The following is a 14719-nucleotide window of genomic DNA, read 5'->3' as shown; positions in this document are numbered from 1 at the left end:
TCAAAGGTAGCCCCAACGTGGAGCACATGACAGTAGTCCAGTCAAGAGATAACCACAGCATGTACCACTCAGGTGGCAGAGGGCACAGGCCAGTAGGGTCTCAGCCGGCATACCAGATGGAGCTGGTAGACAGCTGCCCTGGACACAGAATTAACCTGCGCCTCCATGGACAGCTACAAGTCGCCCTTGGAAGGGGATCAACGGATGACGTGTAGTCACATACAGCCTGGATTACAACTTAGGCTCCAGATGAATCTGGTGCCACTGAAAGTTCTGCCTGCTGTGGTTCAACGTGCCTTCTGTCACAGACATCAAAATAGTCTGGCCTTAAGAACACAAGAAGAGCCTTGTTGCATCAGGCCAGAGGCTCACCTAATCCTCTTGTCACAGGGACCAACCCGATGCCCCTACGAGTTGCCCAGAAACAGGGCAACTTCTTGCAATAGCCCCTTCCTGCAACAAAGGCTCTCCCGTCCTTCTTTCCTGTGCCCACTTACCTTCTTTGCCATTCACCGTCAGGATGATGGCGCCCTCCTTGTCCCTCTCAATGAGGTAGATGAGGAGGCTGCCATCTTCTGCTTTGGTCTGGCACCATCTTTCGTCGGTGGCGGAGGCCGGCACCACATTCACCGTCTGGTTGCAAGATGCGCTACAAGTCTCCCGCAGCAGCCCAGTTCCAAAGGCCCTGCACTCCGCACAATTCCTGCCAACACACAAGAGCAGCCGTGAGCATTTTTTGCTCGTGCGTCGCAACTACAGCATAAGGACACCCTTTCTACAATGGTCAGGAAAAGCGGGAGGAAGACACACTGGCAGTTGTAAGCTGTGCTCCATGCTCGGTTTGGCCACAGTTGCAGAGATACCTGAGAAATGTAGCTTGCTGTCCCTCCACCCCACCCACCCACCCCCCTGTTACAAAGTAGGCCAGGCCCTCTCCTAAGATCACGTCAGAATCTCACCTGTGCTCCTCACAGGGTGTCTGGCAGTCAGCACAGCGGCTGCAGTGACTGTCAAACCAACCAGGGTCACAATAACATCTGTTGCAGGCGCAGTGCCCATGACCGCTGCATACAACGCCCTCCTGTGTGCATCCACTGGTCTCCAGGCTGCACTGGCACGCACTGCCAGTATAGTTCTGATGGCACTCACAGTTCCCACATCTGCATTGCCCGTTGCCTACCAGTACAAAGAGAGACGTCTGTCAGCATCACAGAGTTCTTTCACAAAGCCATTCCACCCACATCTATATATTTCTTATTCAGCAACCTTTCTGCCTTTTGAGATGCCAGCGGACATTGATTGCCCTCTCACTTTGAGGCGCACCTTTGTAAGCATGTGGGCTAGAAAGTTGCTCTTCTTAAATGAAATCGCGAGAGAGTCTTCAGAAGCTGGATTCTATGCTCAGTACTGTGCTTTCCCTGCATTGCAGTTTATAAACGCACCCCTAGGAGTATTTGGACTCCTCCAGGGGACTGTTTGTTGAGCATTCACCCTGTTTGGTTTACACAAAACTTATTCCAAGGTTAGACTATGTTTGGTCTTAATTGAGCATTCATTCTGTTTTTGCTTGCAGGGCAAATGAACATTTCATCCTTATTAGCTGGTGTGTTAATCATTTCCTTATCTGCAAAAAGCAGTGTGTGCTTCAATCCCTCCCCCCCCCCCGGCCCCCAAATACAGTGGTACCTCGGGTTAAGTACTTAATTTGTTCCGGAGGTCCGTACTTAACCTGAAACTGTTCTTAACCTGAAGCACCACTTTAGCTAATGGGGCCTCCTGCTGCTGCCGCGCCGCCGGAGCCCGATTTCTGTTCTCATCCTGAAGCAAAGTTCTTAACCTGAAGCACTATTTCTGGGTTAGCGGAGTCTGTAACCTGAAGCGTATGTAACCCGAGGTACCACCACTGTACTGACAATTAGGAGGCAACATTAGCAGCCTGCTTTCCTCCTTAAAACCTATGGAAATACCCTCTCTGGCTACAGTAAAGTCACCTGCATCCCCACTGGTGCCACTAATAACTGTGTTGCCCAACATCTGCCAGGTTAAAAGAAAACGGCGGCAGCCCTACCATTAGAAGGTTTTTACCTCCACAGAGCTGCCCATTGTGCCTTTCGCAGCCAGCATCGTCACACTTGCAGAGGGGTCCGCTCGCCTGGGCATTGCACTGGCACTTCCCGCACACACACTGGCCTTTGCCACTGCACACTGGGCCCGTGTCATTCGCATCTCGGCACATGGCTTCTGCGTCCACCAGCTCCTCTGGCTTGCACTCACACAGCCGGCCGACGTGGCCCTCCTGGCAGCTACAAGAGCAAAGACAGCACATGGGTGGGGTGGGTCAGAGCCGCTGAACCAGACTCATGAGGTCCACTGAGCCTGGTTTTTTCTACTCCCAGCCCAAGAAGCCTAGCAAATCCACCAGCTTGCCTGCCATCAGCCAGCCCCAACTGCCTGCCTTCTCTTTATTTTTCAACCAGTCCAGAAAGCTCTGTGGATGCAGTGTTGCCTCTCTCTGGCCCTGGCTTCCCCTACCATTTGGGATTCCCTGTACCAGCACGACAAAGGGCATCAGCCGCGACTGAATCCTAGCTGCCGTCTCGCCCTAAAGCAGCAACCCAAACGATCATGGGGTTTAGAGGAAATGCAGGGACGTTTGGGCCTTTTCTAACCCGGAGTGGAAAAGAAACAACTGGTTTTGGGATAGTGGGAGAAATGGGACTGGGTTGGGTTTTCTAAAGTAATCATTTCCCCTTCAGTATGTAATACTAGAATCCAGGGGCACAACTGGTAATAGATTCAGAAGACAGGATTCATTTCCACAATATATAATTAAGGCTGCAATCTTAATCCCTGTTATCTAGGAACACGTGTACGTGTGTGTGTGTGTGTGTGTGTGTGTGTGTGTGTGTGTACACACACTGAGAAAAGGGGGGTCACATTTCTAAAACTTAATAATACCTGCAGATGCCACAGGTGAGGTTGCCACGGCCGCCAGAACAGTAAGGCGCATAGGACTGTGTATCTCCACATTGGCAGTCGCAGACTGTCGCCACTTCTATATGCACCTCCTCACCCACTCCTAGAACTCGCAGCACCACCTTCTGGGGACCAGGCAGGCAGGTGGTGGCCTTTATCCGTACTGAGAATTCCACCTGTGGGAGGGGGAGCAACTGAGATAAGGAAAGAGCGACCGCCGCCATTGCCATCCATATTACTCTAAGCCAGGGGCGAAGAAGCTGTGGCCCTCCAGGTGCTGCTGAGCTTTCCCTGCCATCAGCTGCCAGTCAATAATAGGGCCAATGGTCGGAGGGGGGGGGGTGGAACATCTGGAGGGCCTCGGCTTCCCTTACCCTGCTCCATGTCAATTAGTGGAAACAGAATAGGACCTATAACTATAAAACTTGTTCTACACATCTCTACTGTTTCCTCCCTGTTCTAGATGCCTCTACTGTTCCTCCCTCCCTGTTCTAAACATCTTTACTGTTCCTCCCTCCCTGTTCTAAACATCTTTACTGTTCCTCCCTCCCTGTTCTAGATGCCTCTACTGTTCCTCCATGTTCTAAACACCCTTACTGTCCCTCCCTACCTGTTCTAGATGTCTCTACTGTTCCTCCCTCCCTGTTCTAAACATCATTACTGTTCTCCTCCACTCCCTGTTCTAGATGTCTCTGTTCCTCCCTCCCTGTTTTGCTCCAACTGAGCCAACCCTGATGCCTTGGAACAAATAGAAAGCTTAATAGGTCAGGAGTGGGGAGGGCTTTTCTGCCTGAGAGGCCACTCTCCCTTCTGGACAACCATCCAAGGACCACATTACAGTGGTGGCTAGAAATGGTCAAGTAACTATTACAAATTTTATCTTTCTTCAGTAGGCTTGTTCCCCCCCCCCCACACACGCGCTATACTCCATACAGACAAGCAAGAGGCCTCATCAGAGTTCAAGAACACTCAGGCTGTAAAGGGGGTGTGGCCTGTAAAGAGGAGGTGTGGCCTCGGGGGAGTTCCAAGGGGCACGTAGGCCTAGATTGGGTTCACCACCCCCAATCTAAGTGCTCACCTGCTGGTTGACGCGTACGCCAAGGCATTCCCCACCCTGCGTGCGCCCAGAAGTTCCCGAGTCGCCACAGTGCGAGTCGTAAGCAATGGTGATGCCAGGAGCAAGGTCTGAAGAGTGCACCAAGTTCACGGTGGACGAGAGGCTCTGTGGGGAGACCTGCCATGAGAAGGTGATCCTAGACGTTGGGCGAGTGTCTGTGTCTGCCTTCTGACACTGTAGCAACAGTTGCTGAGCTGAAGATCCCAAGATCCACAATTCAAGACCCAACACAGTCATTTGCTGGCTCTAGGCACTCGGGGTGGGATAACGCTGGACAACTTTACAGGGTTGTTGTAAATCATATTTGGGTATGTAATACACTTTGAACTTATTAATTCTAGCTACTACATTCATAGTCTCTTCCAGGGCTCTTGAATCCTCAGACCTGATCAGTGGGTGATATCCAATACTAGTCATAGGAGTAGACCCATTGCAGCCAATAGACTTTCATCCATTTATTTCAGTGTCTCCTCTATGCATAATTTAAGCATACGCAGTACACACCATACATCTGAATAATCCTGGGAACAGTAGTTTGTTAGGGGTGCTGGGAACTATAGCTCTGAGAGGCAGTTCCCAGGATTCTTTGAGAGAGTATGTATGTTTCAAATGTGTCCACAGTCTTAGCTGGATGTTACCTAGTGTCCATCGCCAGCAGAGGGCAGAATCAGCAAATCTGGTACAGAACAGAACAGAAGTGGTTTCTTGTTCCATTCACTTGTAAAAAGGACCCCTGGACGATTAAGTCCAGTCAACGGTGACTATGGGGTTGTGGTGCTCATCTCACTTTCAGGGCGAGGGAGCCGCCGTTTGTCCAGATAGCTTTCCGGGTCATGTGGCACCCGCCCTGTGGAACGCCCTCCCACTAGATGTCAGAGAGAAAAACAAGTACCAGACTTTTAGAAGACATCTGAAGGCAGCTCTGTTTAAGGAAGCTTTTAATCTTTAACAGACTACAGTGGTACCTCAGGTTACATACGCTTCAGGTTGCATATGCTTCAGGTTACAGACTCTGCTAACCCAGAAATAGTACCTCAGGTTAAGAACTTTGCTTCAGGATGAGAACAGAAATCGCACGACGGCGGCGCGGCAGGCCCCATTAGCTAAAGTGGTGCTTCAGGTTAAGAACAGTTTCAGGTTAAGAACGGACCTCTGGAATGAATTAAGTACGTAACCAGAGGTACCACTGTACTGTATTTTAATATTTTGTTGGAAGCCGCCCAGAGTGGCTGGGAAAATCCTGCCAGATAGGCAGGGTATAAATAATTTTTTAAAATTTATTATTATTATTATTATTAACCGCTTCTGGCACAATGGAACACTGTGACAGAAAGACCGTTTACCTCTCCGCCGCAGCAGTACCTATTTATCTACTTACACTGGCGTGCTTTATGAACTGCTTGGTTTGCAGGAGCTGGGACAGAGCAACGGGAGCTCACCCCATCACGGGGATTTGAACCACCAACCTTCTGATCGGCAAGCCCAAGAGGCTCAGTGGTTTAGACCACAGCGCCACCTGCGTCCCTTATTCACTTGTATGCTGTTCTTGGCCAGGGAAGCTCTGAGAGACACAGCTGGCTTCCCATCCAGGCAGTTCGCAGTGCCGCAGAAGGTGACTCATGGAACCTTTATCTGAGCAAAGTTCCAGCAGGTTGCATGTGGTTCCCCAACAGTCTGCATGCAGTGACCAGGTCCACCCTCGCTTAACTTCAGACATACTGTAGCATCAATGTGGCTCAAGGTAACTAAGCAAGCAAGCAAGCCAGGCCAGGAGGAAATGCATTCAGGATCACTAGCTAATCTCCCCTAGATGAAAATGTCTTCCTTGCCCTATATACAGTGTGGTGTGTTGGACTAGGATCTGGGAGACCAGGAATCAAAACCCAACACTGCCATGAAGCTCACTGGGTGAATCTGGGACTCTAGCTGTGTTCACAGCTATGCCAAATCATGGCTTAGCATGAACGCCCTCCTGGCTTTGCTCCTCCCTGGTCAGTGTGATGTGGTAGCTAAGCCATGGTTTGGTTCTGCATGTTTCTCCTCTTTAGTGACGAGGGTGTGTCCTATTGGTTCAGGCCACGGCTAAGGTTGGAGAGACCATGACCCCAGGCTTGAATAATGTGCTAAGCCAAACTTTGGCTTAGCTACTATCCTAACATTGAACTAAAAGGCCCAGTGAGGAGGAAAGTGGGTGCAAGTTCATCACTGGAAGCCAGAACGTTCAGGCAGTCACAGTAAGCCATACCTTGGCTTACTTTGATGTACAAACCAAACCACTTTCTCACAGCCTATCCTACTTCACAGGGTTGTTGTGAGGATAAAATTGGGGGTGGGGAGAACTACGTACACCACCTTATAATAAATAAATAAAAATAAAAATCTAGATGGGACATGCTTTTCATATTGAAAATGTGAACCTTCGTTTGCTGCAACAGGCTAACATGGCTCCGGTGGTGGTGGTGTCCACCTTGAAAATATAATTACCGCATTTTTCACTCCATAAGACACACTCTTTTCTTCCTAAAAAGTAAGGAGAAATGTCTGCGCGTCTTATGGAGCAAATGTGTGGTCCCTGGAGCTGAATTGCCCAGGGGTGAAAAGCAGATCATGCTGCTTTTTTTTTTTTTTTTTTTTGAAAGAGGGAAGTGGGTGTTGAAAGGAAGCAGCTGATCGGCAAGCGATCGAGGAGGGAGATAAGGGACACTAGAGATAAAGGAGGCTGCCTGGGAGGGGGGAGGTAAAAGCCCATGGATCCTCAGGGTTTTTGCATTGGGTCACCCCAAATTCACCATCAGATCACATAGCATATCCATGGCTACAGTCTGCACCAAAAAAATCATGCACCCACTGTTGTGTGGGGCCGCAATGGTGCAAAAACATGGTTACAAAGCATGGATCTCCAGGATTTTTGCATTGGGTCACCCCAAATTCACCATCAGATCACATAGCATATCCATGGCTACAGCCTGCACCAAAAAAATCACGCACCTACTGTTGCCTGGGGCTGCAATGGCACAAAAACATGGTTACAAAGCATGGATCCACATGGATCCTCAGGGTTTTTGCACTGTGTGACCCCAAATTCACCATCAGATCACATAGCATATCCTTGGCTACAGCCTGCACCACAAAAATCATACATCCAGTGTTTCGTTCAGAATTTTTTTTTTTCTTGTTTTCCTCCTCTAAAAACTAGGTGCATCTTATGGTTGGGTGCGTCTTATGGAGCGAAAAATACAGTAAATCACAGAATGTCCATTCCCCCTTTGGGCTTGGCTCTATTCCAGGGGGCTCCTGTGGGCCTGTTTTGCCCTCCCCCAAGGGGTTCTGCCCCTTGCTACCCATACTCAGCCTCACACTGTAGGCGTCTGCGATGAGCTGCACCACGTTGCTGGAATCCTCCATCAGTTCCCCAACCACGGACTTGGGAATGAGCCTGCTCAGTTCCTGAGAGGAAAGGGAAAAGTCAGAGTGAGCGGCACACAAACACCCCTCAGGCTTCCCCTACTCCTCTGCCTTCCGGATCAGTACTCACCTCGTACATAGAAAGCCTGGGCCCAGTCACGGCAAATATGGCCTGGATGTTAGATTCAGACAGCACCTCGGCCAAGTGTGCAACTGAGGGGTAGTCCTGCAAAGAGACAAGAGAATGGGGTCACGTTCAAAGGAGTCTCTGCTTAGATTTTCCTCTCTTCCCCCACTCTACATTTACCTCTCTTGCCGGAGGTGGGGGTTAGAATCTGGAAGCCTTGACTCTCTGCACTTCAGATCAAAAAGATCTAAACCAAGAGTGGCTAACTCAGTAAGAGCTGTTCGGCAGTGGAATTTGCTGCCAAGGAGTGTGGTGGAGTCTCCTTCTTTGGAGGTCTTTAAGCAGAGGCTTGACAACCATATGTCAGGAGTGCTCTGGTGGTGTTTCCTGCTTGGCAGGGGGTTGGACTCGATGGCCCTTGTGGTCTCTTCCAACTCTATGATTCTATGATTCTGTGCCCCATCAGATGTCAGGTGGACTACAACTCCCAGCTCCCAGGAGTGGTCATGCTAGCTGGGACCAATGGGAGTTGGGCGTTCAGTAACACCTGGAGGGCCACAGATTCCATAAATCTTGGTATAAATGCTGAAAAAATATACTGTATGAATTTATGTCATTAGTCACTTTAAATTATTTAAGCCAAGATCTTGACTTTCAGGTCATTGGGACACTGGATGCGATCTTGTACAGAGTCAGACTGTTATATAATAATAATAATAATAATAATAATAATAATAATAATAATAATAATATTTATACCCCGCCCATCTGGCTGGGTTTCCCCAGCCACTCTGGGCAGCTTCCAACAAAACACTAAAATACAATAACCTATTAAACATTAAAAGCTTCCCTAAACAGGGCTGTCTTCAGATGTCTTCTAAAAGTTTGGTAGTTATTTTTCTCTTTGACATCTGGTGGGAGGGTGTTCCACAGGGCAGATGCCACTACCGAGAAGGCCCTCTGCCTGGTTCCCTGTAACTTGGCTTCTTGCAGCAAGGGAACCGCCAGAAGGCCCTTGGAGCTGGACCTCAGTGTCCGGGCTGAACAATGAGGGTGGAGACGCTCCTTCAGGTATACTGGACTGAGGCCATTTAGGGCTTTAAAGGTCAGCACCAACACTTTGAATTGTGCTCGGAAACGTACTGGGAGCTAGTGTAGGTCTTTCAAGACCGGTGTTATGTGGTCTCGGCGGCCGCTCCCAGTCACCAGTCTAGCTGCCGCATTCTGGATTAGTTGTAGTTTCTGGGTCACCTTCAAAGGTAGTCCCACATAGAGCGCATTGCAGTAGTCCAAGCAAGAGATAACTAGAGCATGCACCACTCTGGTGAGACTGTAGGCAGGCAGGGTCCGTTAATATGTCCAGCCTAGTAGTGTCTACACTGACTGACAACAGCTCTCTGGGTTCAGATGTCTGGGAGATGTCTAGGAGTGAGCCTGAGACCTTCTGCCACTGAACTGTGGCCCATTTCAGCTAAATTTTGGGTTTCCTGTGCTGCTAAGAACACCAGATTCTGTCTCTAATGGCTCCTAGCTCCTGCTTTGTAAGCTGAAGGTCTCAGATCCAGCCCCTGGCACCTCCAGTTGAAAGGGCCTTTGATGGTAGGCCTTGGAGAGCCTGAGCCAAGCAATGGGGCTAACTAACTATGGGGCAGTTTCTAAATGGGCTCGGCCCACTATACCTGAAGGAGCGTTTCCAGCCCCATTGTTCAGCCTGGACACTGAGGTCCAGCTCCGAGGGCCTTCTGGCGGTTCTCTCACTGCGAGAAGTGAGGTTACAGGGAACCAGGCAGAGGGCCTTCTTGGTGGTGGCACCTGCCCTGTGGAACGCCCTCCCATGAGAGATGTCAAGGAAATAAACAACTATCTGACTTTTAGCAGACATCTGAAGGCAGCCCTGTTTAGGGAAGTTCTTAATGTTTGATGTTTTATCATGTTTTTAATATTCTTTTGGTAGCCACCCAGAGTGGTTGGGGAAACCCAGCCAGATGGGCGGGGTATAAATGAAAAATTATTTATTTATATTTTATTATTATTAGGAACAGAAGCCATCCCTCCCTACTCTAAGTCACTAGCTGCCAACTTTATTCAAAGCACACAAAATGGGGCATTGACAAGACTATTCTTCATGCTGAATAAGCCAGCTTGGAATTGTTCCACAACATTTACAGTACTCCCAATGTCCATACAAGATGTGATGTTACATAACACACCTGCCACCAAAAATGGCTCTTAACATCTAGCTCTCCCTCTGTAGTGGGAGTTAACTCTTCTGCAGCATCATGATTCTCTGCACTTCATTGGCTAGCACTGTTTGGGGAATGTGGGGTGCCATTATGGAAGCGTGGGACTACCCACAGGTAACCAATCAGAAACAGGTTTATACATACCTCCTCCTTCCCCACTGGCCTCACAATCCCTTCCCTTCTCTCTTCCAGCTGGTCTCATTCACAGCCAAGCATGGTTATGATCACACGTAGTGGCAAAACCACTACAACCATCAGTAAAAGTGAGCACGCACACTGTGATTAGGGAGGTGCTGTTGCGCTTGCAATGCCAACCACAGTATTAGGAGGGTGGGTGCTTGGGTGAGAAGAAGGGGGAGGAAGTGGGGAGATGCACACGAGATCAAGAGGGAAAGAAACAGAGGAGAAACCCACAAACCACCTAACCAACATTAAGTAGCCGGGAAAGTGATACAACTGCACTGAGTCATGATCTCAAATTTCGTTTTCAATTCCAATACTACTGGTGTGCATCTCAAAATCATAACCACCAGCACCTGGGTGTGGCCTGACCTTTCTGGCTCCCATAGACTCAGAGTTGGAAGGGACCCGTACGGTCATCTAGTCCAACCCCCTGCAATGCAGCTGTCCCTTATGGGGATCGAACCTGCAACCTTGGTGTTATCAGCACCACACTCTAACCAACTGAGCTATCCAGCTGACTTTCACTTGTGTAACTTCTTAACTGATGAAGAATTCTAGAGAACTCAAAAAAGTGGCCACATTTTTTTGTGGTTTGGGGGTTGAGCCTAATATAAACATCACCCAACTTTGAACCTTGTTGTTTTTTTTGTCTCCTGAGGCAATCTCTCTCTCTGCCTAACTTTGTTTTTCAAGAGGACCACAAGAGACCTACGTATAAGTGGCTTTTCGTATATAGCCCTCTGGCATCCAAGTGGCAGCGGCCATCGTTGGGCATGTAGACGCCGCCCAGCTTCCCATCTCCTGCCATGTGGAATGTGCCATCCGAAGTGAAGACCAAGAGCTTCGTCACATTACGCCAGCCAATCTGCTCCTGGAAGAAGAGAGGGAAGTTACACTGCAGTTCCCACATGCAAGCCTTCCTCCACAGTTAGCCCAGTGTTTTCTGCTTTTGGTAATCTGTACATGGGCACAAGCAAGGGACGCGGGTGGCGCTGTGGGTTAAACCACAGAGCCTAGGACTTGCCGATCAGAAGGTCAGCGGTTCGAATCCCCGCGATGGGGTGAGCTCCCTTTGTTCGGTCCCTGCTCCTGCCAACCTAGCAGTTCGAAAGCATGCCAAAGTGCAAGTAGATAAATAGGTACTGCTCCGACAGGAAGGTAAACGGCGTTTCCATGCGCTGCTCTGGTTCGCCAGAAGCAGCTTAGTCATGCTGACCACATGACCCGGAAGCTGTACGCCGGCTCCCTCGGCCAATAAAGCAAGATGAGTGCCGCAACCCCAGAGTTGGCCACGACTGGACCTAATGGTCAGGGGTCTCTTTACCTTTACCTTACATGGGCACAAAGGGTTACACAAGAACATAGCATCTCTAGGTACCAGGTTAGCAGAACCAAAACTTCAGGATCGACATCATTACAGATTTCAACACTCAGGATTTTGCCAGTGACATTTGCTTTCAGTATTTGGATTTCAAATTTTGAAATTGGCTTCTTTTTATTGGCCAAACCAAAGTGGCTAAGCTTTGTTGCCTTCCCTATGTTGCTAGACTCCCAACTTCCATCATCCCTGACAACTGACCATGCTGCCTGGGAAAGATGAGAGTTGGATCCTGACAACATTTAGAGAGTCACAGGTTTCCTGCCACTTAGCTGAACAATTTAGGATAAAATTCGTGAAATTTAAATTATATGGCAATTGTTGGACACAACCACCTATTGCATGTCAGCTGTCAAATACTGTTAAGTGCTGCTGATAACTGGAGCAAAACCAGTAGGGTTTCCAGGTTAGGAAACCCAATAATATTGATCAGTAGGTAATTCCGCATCCCCTGACCTGGAAGTTGAACCCGAGATGAAATTTTCAGGTGGACCAACCCTGTATGAAATCTTCATTGCTATGGGCTGTTCCTTTGTACTGTTCTCATTTGCCCAGAGCAAACAGTGCACAATTTGAACATTCAGGCAGTGCCAGATGACCTGTTTCTTGAGCATTTATTCTGATTTGTTTGCAGGGAGGCTAGAAGATGTTGCGTCAAAGCAAGTGTTGCCTCACACTTTCCACTGCATTTCTCCACGACTTTCCTTTTTGCAGAAAGTCTGAACTTTTTGTTGTGCAAGACCTCCTGGTCAGCTTTAATGGGGAACTGTGAACTTGCTGAGAATAATGAAAACAATGATGGTCTGGGAACACCCTGAATGTATTATCCCATGCCTCACAACTATATACAGTGGTACCTCGGGTTACATACGCTTCAGGTTACATACGCTTCAGGTTACAGACTCCGCTAACCCAGAAATAGTGCTTCAGGTTAAGAACTTTGCTTCAGGATGAGAACAGAAATCGTGCTATGGCGGCACAGCAGCAGCAGGATGCCACATTAGCTAAAGTGGTGCTTCAGGTTAAGAACAGTTTCAGGTTAAGTACGGACCTCCGGAACGAATTAAGTACTTAACCAGAGGTACCACTGTACGATGATACTCTCTGTAACTGACTGTCCTAGCTCACGTTCACAATGCAGCTGATGAGGACCAACATATCACTTCCTAACAGGATCAGTGTACAACAGGAAGATTAGCATAGTTTAGGGTTTGCACATGCTTGGGTTCACATATGTGTGTGCATGCGCACAAACACATGCTCCTGTGCCTGCCTTATTGTCATCAGGGCCTACATTCCCTTCTCAGCCACGCACCTCCTCTATCAGCCATGCACGTAAAGCCATCTCACCTTGCAAGTGACTGCCTGCATGATAGCGTCAAAGCCCCCTTCAGCTGTGTCCAGGTTCCCAGAGATGCGCTGCTGGCTGACCCTGCTTTCGAACTCACTGGCGTTGTCTGTGAGCGTCAGCACGTGCTGGTAGCTGAACGCCGACTGACAGGTCTCGTTTAAGTGAGGGCAGGGGTGTTGCCATTTGGAGGGTGCTGTGTTCACATACGGCAGCACCGTCTTGTCAACAAAGGAGCCAAACCCTGCAACAAAGAAAGCCTGCTGTTTCCCGTCACCTAACAGTGCATTTGAAAGCCCATGCGGTGTCAAAGAGGGTCGGAATAGGACTTGGGAATGTTCAAATCCACCACTCCGGCCATGATGGGCCGATCGCCATCTCTCTCTCTCTCTTTTTTAAAATTAGTTTTCCTTTATTACTCACAAGTACACCTTTGTATCATAACTTTACAGCTTACAATTATACATATTCTTGTTTTCAAAGTATGCTCATAATTATTATTATTATTATAGATCGGCAAGCATTACTGTACACAAAGAAGAAGAAAAAAGATGCAATTTTGAAATCATAACGTTCCTCATAAATAAGTGACTTCCCGTCTCTTCCATTTTGTACTAATAAACTTACTGCCTATATTTATCCATTATCTTTTTATTTATAATATCTTCTTGTGTATCAATTTTCCTTTTAAAATTGTTATCCACAGAAACTACTCAAAGGCTATCCCCGTTTTCAGACTGCAGCAATTACTCTTCAAGTATTCCTTAAAACAGTTCCTATTTGAGACAAGCTCATGTTTAGATTTATCTTTGATTCTTTCTGATAAGTAGTCTAACTCCACGTACTCTGTTAGCTTTCGTATCCAATCAGATGTGGTGGGTATATACCTGCTTTTCCAATGTGTAGCTGTTATAACCCTCGCAGCTGTGGTGGCATACAGAAAGATTTTCCTTGGGTTTTTTGGGGATATCCAAACCAATCGCCATCTCTCAGCCTAACCCACCTCCCAGCCCTGAAACTGCCACCATCATCACCATAGCATTGCTTACAGATCAGCATACCAATCTTCACTGAAGTGGTGACGTCACGTAGGGCAGCTAGCAGATGGTTCCCCAGCCGCTTGATGTTCTCCAGGTCATCCTTCATGGAGTACGAGAGGTCCATGAGATAGTACAGGTCCACAGGGTAACCTTCAGCCCGTCTGAAGCGCACCGTGACCCTCTGTTCCTCGCCTGAATGCACAGAGTAGGAAGGAAGAGGGAGTCGAATCCTCAGTGCTACCAAGATACCGTCTGTATGCTTTCCAGTGTTGTGAAGGAGCACCGAGTCTCATTTTATTTTTATTTTTATTTTATAATAATATTTATTCAGAATTTAAGAGTTACAAAAAGAAAAAAGAACAATACAAAACACAAAAAGAAAAATACAGCAACAACTGAAAAAAAAAGTAAAAAGTAAAAAAGAAAAGAAAAATACATTTACTTAAAAAATAAAAAGAACTGATTAAACCTTTACATAACTTTCTTCCTTTACTTGTTTCCTTGACCTCCTCTCACCTCCCAACTTTGTATTCCAATTCAAATCGTTATTTCAGCAAATCCTTCCAACCTTATTTTCATTTAAGTAATTTAATATAATATATTGTAATTTAACGTCCTCTCTTTCGTCAATTTCATCAACTCATCTTTACTTAGTCCTTTATGTCATTTCTACCAAAACCACCTAATTTTCTTTTTCCAACATCTTTCTAACAGTCCTTAATTTTACAATATTTTTGAAGATATACTTTAAATTTTTTCCAATCTTCTTCCACCGACTCTTCTCCTTGGTCCCGGATTCTGCCAGTCATCTCAGCCAGTTCCATATAGTCCATCAGAGCACCGAGTCTCATTTTAGCCATGGCCTGGGAACCTGGGGAGTCCCCAGTGGTTGTTACTCTCAC

General features: G+C 47.6%; 1 protein-coding gene across 1 annotated transcript in view; it reads right to left on the bottom strand.

Moving 5' to 3' along the window:
- The window catches only part of ITGB7 (integrin subunit beta 7), a 47878-nt gene that overhangs the window by 2550 nt on the left and 30609 nt on the right, over nucleotides 1–14719 (bottom strand). Inside the window, exons 5-14 of the mRNA XM_079966678.1 lie at nucleotides 13839–14009; nucleotides 12780–13021; nucleotides 10764–10922; nucleotides 7629–7724; nucleotides 7451–7540; nucleotides 4055–4198; nucleotides 2959–3152; nucleotides 2086–2303; nucleotides 960–1176; nucleotides 498–703 (exon numbers count right to left, since the gene is read on the bottom strand). Of these exons, the coding sequence (XP_079822804.1) occupies nucleotides 498–703; nucleotides 960–1176; nucleotides 2086–2303; nucleotides 2959–3152; nucleotides 4055–4198; nucleotides 7451–7540; nucleotides 7629–7724; nucleotides 10764–10922; nucleotides 12780–13021; nucleotides 13839–14009 (1737 nt within the window). The remainder of the gene's footprint in view (nucleotides 1–497; nucleotides 704–959; nucleotides 1177–2085; nucleotides 2304–2958; nucleotides 3153–4054; nucleotides 4199–7450; nucleotides 7541–7628; nucleotides 7725–10763; nucleotides 10923–12779; nucleotides 13022–13838; nucleotides 14010–14719) is intronic.

Source organism: Podarcis cretensis (genome assembly GCF_951804945.1).
Source record: "Podarcis cretensis genome assembly, chromosome: 2".
NCBI lineage: Eukaryota > Metazoa > Chordata > Lepidosauria > Squamata > Lacertidae > Podarcis > Podarcis cretensis.
This window is presented reverse-complemented; position numbering and strand designations above follow the sequence as displayed.